Below are 6,852 nucleotides of genomic sequence, written 5' to 3'. Positions count from 1 at the left end.
TGCGAGGCGGTTTTTGGTTTAGGTGACAGGTTCTCTCTAAGTGTCATAAATAGAATCCATGTTGCTAGTGTGAACAGACCGTTACACAGGCACATTTAATTCTTTACTATAACAGGGATCTCCTACAGAAAATTGGGAAAATCCTAACGCCCATAAGGGCCATATTATCTTCTCTGCTCTAGATTTACGGGTGGCATGTCACCTGTGTCCTGTAAAGAGGGGTTTAAAAAGGCGCAAATAATAGTAATGTGTTCCACAGCTTTTCATCTACAAACGCGCTCTCCTCCATAGGGACGCTTGAGCCAGGAATGTGATTGGCTGGAATCCGAGAGTCTAGTCACGTGAGCAGCTGAACCAGCTCTGTGAGCAGTGAAGAGCTCGTGAGCAGAGTGCAGTGAGCGGCGCTGGGGTTAGGACGTTACTGGTCAAGATGATGATTCTCGGCTACTGGGACATCCGCGGGGTGAGCGCTGTATACTTATGCTGTATGAGGTAATGAAGGCCGTCCGGCGCCATGATAATATGTGTTGTCTTCTTATTGGCTTAGATCGCCCATGCAATCCGCCTGCTGCTGGAATACACCGGGACTCCCTATGAAGAGAAGCGCTATGTGACGGGGGGCGGTGAGTTCTGCATGTCCGGTTGGGCAGTGAGCCTGCTGGCTACCCTTTCATTGCCAAACCTAAATCCTGATGTCGGACATCCTCGGGGTATGGAGATGTACTGTTAATTTACAGTACCGAGATCCACAAGTGTGAACAGAGCCTACGGCTGTAAAGAGTCCTCAAGTTTGGCAGGAAGTGAAGCATTTCTGGGACCCAGCTCCCTCTGTGGAGGCCCTGCATACAAGCTCTGGTTGCACCTTCCCCAAATAAAAGTGTGGGGGGGGTTATTGTTGGCTGGCAGGCAGCTTAAAGGGAACCTGTCACCTAGAAAATGCATATTGAGCTGCCAGCAGGACCTTATTGCAGCCTGTGGCATGACTATAAAGGTGTCGGTGTCTTTTCTGTACAATGCACCAAAAGTCTGAAACAACTTTTATTCAATGGGCCGCGCTATGTAAACGAAAGTCTTGAAGTTAGGCAGCAGCCTTCTCCTGAAGTCGTGTGCCCTGCCCCCCCCCCCCCCCCCCCCCCTTACCGTTTGATAGGATTTCCTTCACTACTGGATGCATGAATGTAGTCTTGCACATGCGCCGCGTCCCTGCAATACCGGCGCCTGTGCTGTGCCTGTTCCACTCCGCTATGCTCTCAATGCTCAGGCATTCGAGAGCCTGTGCAAGACTACATTAGAGCAACTGGCAGTGAAGGAATCTGGCCTCAAACACTATGGAGAGGTAAGGGCTGTTTCACACGAGCGGATGCCGTGCGTGGCATCTGCTCCGTGAAAGAGTGCCAAGACCCGATGCAGACTGTGATTTCGTAGTAAAGCGATCACAGAGAGGCACGGAGCATTATCAGTCATATTAATGCTCCGTGCCTCTGCAGTCTGCATTGGGTCTTGGCCCTCTTTCACGGAGCGGATGCCACGCACGGCATCCGCTCGTGTGAAACAGCCCTAAAGGGGGCTGTGCGCCCTTGACTTCAGGCGAGAAAGCCGCTGCCCCCTTGACTTTAAGACTATCGTTCTAAAAGTCTTTTTTTCAGACTTTTGGTACATTGTACAGAAAAGACACAGACACCTTTTATAGTCATGCTACAGGCTGCAATAAGGTACTGCCGACGGTTCAATATGCATTTTCTAGGTGACAGGTTCCCTCTAACATGGGGTGCTATTTGACACTGAGGATTTCATGATATTTTGAGTTTTGCATGTTTTTTATAAATGGGATAATATTGGTCATCAATATCTCAAGATAGTCCAATGATGTCAGATCGGTGGGGGTCTGACTTCCGGCACCTCTGCCGATCAGCTGTGTGAAGAGGAGGTGGCGTTCATGTAAGCGCTACTTCTTCCAGATTACACTGCGCATTGTCTCAGAAGTGCTTGTTCCGTATTACACTGCGCCGTCGCCTCAAACGAAACGCGTTGTAATCGTGAAGCGAAAGCAGCGCTGCCTAGTCTTCAAACAGCTAATCAGCAGGGGTGCAGGGAGTTGGACCCCCATCAATTATATATTGATGAGCTATCCTGAGGATAGGTAATCAATATGTACTGGCTGCACTACCCCTTTAATAAAAAAAATAAAAATGCAGACAAAAATAACGCATAAGCCTGAAGTGTGAACAGGTTTAAAGGGGTTGTGTTTTCTTAAACATTGGAAGCATATCACTTGGATATGCCACCAATGTCAGATCTCCAGAATGGGCCCCCCATAGTGAAGGAGAGTGCACAGCGCATGCTCTCCGTTCACTTCTATGGGAGCTCTGAAAATAGTTGCACAAGCTTGCTCTTTTCAGCAGACCCATAGAAGTGAATGGAGAGCACGCCGCATGGCCACCTCTCCGTTCTCCTCTGTGGGACTGCCAGAAGTAGCAGAGCCAGCACGGGACAAAATAGCGTAGCACGCTACGGTTTCTTATCTGGTAAAAATGCTGGGTTGTCAAATGAAACCAGAGTAGTATTCCTACTGGTGGCATTCATTTCCATCAATTGATGGAAACGGTGCTTCCATTATTGTAATTGTCCTATAATGGATGGTTTTGGGATTATTGTAATTATACCCAGAGTAACCACTGTGTGCATCACGGGCAGCAGCTAGACAGGCTGGGAGTGACTCAGTAAGGTCCAGGTAGGTTGTCACAGGTATGTGGAGCCATGCTGAGTGCAGTGCATCCCACAGCGGCTGGAAGGTTTGTGGAGGTGCACCCATAGAGCAAACATGATGATCGAGGCAGTCCCACAGATGCTCAATTGGGTTCAAGTCTGGGGAATTAGGGGGCCAGAGTAGTACTTGGAAGTGTTGATCATGCTCTTGCCAATGTTGGACACTTATAGCTTCGCGATATGTCGCATTGTCTTGCTGGGAGATCCCGTCTGCTACAGGGAAGACAAGCTGCATGTATGGGCCTACATGATCTGCAAGGATGTATTCGTACCCAAATCGGTTGAGTGCCTTCCACATGGATGAGTGGGCACAGAGAGATTGCCACGAAAACATTCCCCAGACCATAACCCTGCCACCACCAGCTGTATTCTTCCCGCAATGGTTTCAGGGTGTTTGTTCTCAGATTTATTTATCGTTCTCTCGCTTGACACTGACGACAAACATATGAAGTGATCATAATAATGTGACTCTGTGAACTTGTGCTTTTATCCACTACAGGCAACCAATAATGTACTGCTGTATATAGAGATCTATCTGTAGACCCCAGTACACTGCATGGGAAGAATACTATTGAGGTTTTTAGCGAGAGAAAATCCTATTAATTGCATTGGCTCAAAGCTTAGTGTCTGCTTCCAATACAGAAGGTCCTTGGTTCAAGAAGCGCTGACTCCATACATGGACACAGCCATAGTGGCATGCAAAAGTTTGGGCACCCCTGGTCAAAATTACTGTCGGGGGTCAGTTCACACGACTCTTTTGCGTATTGTGACACGTATTACGCGCGTAAACTGCCGTAAAAAGCACAGATTTCCCATTGTAATTTATGGGAAGCAGAAAAATGCACGCAAAAAACACGCCTAATTCTGAGGCAGAAAAATCTGCTTGGATTCAGCGTTGTCTGTTTTTCATGTGTGTTTTTTTTTTTTTTCCTGATAATCTGTGAACTTTCAGGCCGATAGCTGATAATTTATACCGATATTTAGTGAATTTTCATTTTTGAAAAAAATAAAAATCCTACACAGATCTGCTGAAAATGAATGTTTATTGTTAACGTGTATTTTATTTATTTTTTCTTGTAAATCTTCCTTTTTTAATTTATACTTACCGGTAATATTTTGGTGTGTGTGTGTCCTATTCACCCTGATGGATCTTTATTAGGGTGAATAGGACTTTACACTCTCTATGCTGCTTTGTGCACACAGCAGCAAGGGAGCTGACTATGGCAGCCAGGGCTTCAGTAGCGTCCTGGCTGCCATGGTAACGGATCGGAGCCCCAGGCTTACACTGCTGGGGCTCCGATAGGAACTGCCACTGAGAAGGAGGGGAGAGAGGACCCTGTGGCCACTGCCACCACTGATTAATACTGAGGCGCTTCGGTGGGCATCCACAGATTTTCATTGATGTTCAGATCAGGGGACTTTGAGGGCCATAGAAAAACGTTCAGCTTGTGGATTTTGAGGTGTTTTTAGTATGATCATCCATTTGTAGAAGCCATCCTCTTTTCAACTTCAGCTTTTTTACAGTTGATATTATGTTTGCTTCCAGAATGTGCTGATATTTCATTAAATCTATTCTTCCATCTGCCTGTGAAATGTTCCCCATGCCATTGGCTACAACACAACCTCAAAGCATGATTGATCCATCCCCTTCTTATTGTGTGTGTGTTTTTTTTTTTTTTGTTTTTTTTTTTTCTTTCTCCCCCCCCCCCCCCCCCCCCCCCACATACCTTTGCTCATTGTGGGCAAAGACGTCTATTTGAACCTCATCGGTCCATTGTTTCCAAAATGCATCAGGCTTGTTTAGCTGTTCTTTTTGCAAACTTCTGACACTGAATTTTGTGGTGAGGATGCAGGTTTTATTCTGATGACTTCCATGAAAGCCATATTTGTGCCAGTGTCAATGAACAGTAGAACAATATAGCACAATTCCCGAATCTGGTAAACTTTCCTGAAGGTCTTTTGCAGTCAGGCGTAGGGTTCTGATTTGCCTTTCTAACAATCCTACGAGCAGCTGTCTCTGAAAATTTTCTTGGTCTTCTAGACCCTCTCCTGACCTTAACTGCCATCTCTTAAAGTGGTTATCTAGTAATATCCTCTGGATAGGTCATCAGTATCAGATCGGCTGGGGTCCGACACTTGGGATCCCTGCTGATCAGTTGTTGTGACAGGTGGAGAGAGACTAGTGTCAGAGTGGTCCCCCAGTGGATGACCAGCACAGATGACAAGGAAAGAAGGTTACCACTGTATACAGCCCTCGTGACGGATCGCCAGGAGGTACAGGGTCAACCTAGTGGGTAAAATACGCAGACAAACACACGCACACAAATACACAGATAAGATAGTTTAATGATGTAAATATGATACACTACAACACTGACGCGTTTCACCCACCGAGTGGGATTATCAGGGGGTAATACGAGGTAGGTATAATACAGACAAGGGGCCAATAATGATAAATAGAATAGGCCTCGTCCGATAATGATGCGTAATTTAAAATTGCGTTTGGAAATTACATAAAGGCAACAGACCCATATTTAATATACAGGAGAATAGATAAATGTGTGCCAAATGGCGAAGTACATACGGTCACTTGACAGAGGAATTGACGATGGGGTATGACCAATGCACGCAAAGTGCAAATCTCTGCAAGGAATAACAGAGATATGGACATAAATGGAGGTGAAAACTAGCCATGGGAGTGCACATCCAATACTTAATAAATACCTGAAGTCACAGCGGGCACCAAGTCACAAAGTGATAAATTGTGAGAGTGCTCATGGGAGGGCATCAGGGGTAATAGCCCTGAACATTCATAGGTAAAACTGTAAGAGAAAGGATGGTCACCATACTAATATTGGTTATAGCCACTCAGATAAAGAGTAGAGATAGAAACAGCTCAAGTACCTGAGAGTGACTGCCAATGCAGGGCGGTCCTGCAGAGTATGGCACCTACAATTTGGAGCTACCCAACGTCCAGTGCCTAGGAAGTAATAAGGGCTGTGAAGTCAAATCTGTGGACTTACTATCAAGAGGATGTAGAAGTAATGATCATGTGTACTTACATGGTACCACTGTCAATGTGGAGCAAAGGGTCTGAGGCAAGGTAATGAGGTCACCACCCCCTATTTATATACCCAGTCCGCCAATTAGTGGGGGGCAGCAAGCCCCGGGTGGAGAGACATCCACCGAGCTGCTGGCTCCCGAATACCGTTGCGCGTGCGTTCCACAGTGGAACGCACGCCGAGCTGCATCCTCTCGGACAGCCAGCCGGCCGGATATCCAGCATGTGAAACGCAGCCAGCCGGATGCTGCATTGGTCAGCGTGGAACGCACGCCGACATAGACGTTTCCAAACACCTGCCAGACAGGATGCGCACACTTCATCCCTAAATGATGTTAACCCTATCAGCAGCCGGATAGACTGATTAGGCAGATGTAGTCAGGGGATAGATAATGACTATAGGGGAATGTCATATATATATATATATATATATATATATAATAATAAAGGATGCCACTGACCCAGTGTGGAATGGGACACAATGATAAATAAAGGATAAAAAGGTTCGGGCTGGAGGAGGGAGAAAAAACAAGGGGGGGGGGGGGGGAGAGAATGTGCAGAAAGTGTGTGTGTGTGTGTGTGTGTGTGTGTATGTGTATATATATAATAATTATTTTTTTTTCTCAGATATAAAGATCGTCACCTTCCCGATCACAGGGTGCCACCTTGACGATGTGTAAAGATAAAGGGCCACACCGTAATATTACATTAAGTGACAGGGAATACATAAAATTGTCACTGATGGCCACAATTGCTAAAGGGAGAACCCCAGTAACAGGGCAATCCCTGCACTAAGCCAAGACTGCAGCAAGACAGAATAATACAGTGATAAGGATAAATGAGGTAGCGAAGATAAATGTGGCAGCGGAGAAGAACCGTTTTCAATGAAAACGTAAGACGCTCATTGAGTCCCCAGGGAGATTGTGAACGTTCGCAATGTATCCATTCGCTCTCCTTTTGTAAAATACGCCTCTCCCAATCGCCCCCTCGTGGGGAGGGGGACACCAGCTCAAGGACGGTGAAGC

The 6,852-nt window shown here is 46.3% G+C and overlaps 1 protein-coding gene across 1 annotated transcript in view; it reads left to right on the top strand.

The window, feature by feature from the left end:
- Positions 1-310: 310 nt before the first annotated feature.
- The window catches only part of GSTM4 (glutathione S-transferase mu 4), a 39,690-nt gene continuing 33,148 nt past the window's right edge, over positions 311-6,852 (top strand). Inside the window, exons 1-2 of the mRNA XM_044288307.1 lie at positions 311-463; positions 548-623. Of these exons, the coding sequence (XP_044144242.1) occupies positions 431-463; positions 548-623 (109 nt within the window). The 5' untranslated portion in view covers positions 311-430. The remainder of the gene's footprint in view (positions 464-547; positions 624-6,852) is intronic.

The sequence above is a fragment of the Bufo gargarizans genome, chromosome 3, assembly GCF_014858855.1.
Source record: "Bufo gargarizans isolate SCDJY-AF-19 chromosome 3, ASM1485885v1, whole genome shotgun sequence".
Lineage (NCBI taxonomy): Eukaryota > Metazoa > Chordata > Amphibia > Anura > Bufonidae > Bufo > Bufo gargarizans.
The sequence above is the reverse complement of the archived record's forward strand: the minus strand, read 5'-3'. Positions and strand labels throughout refer to the sequence as shown.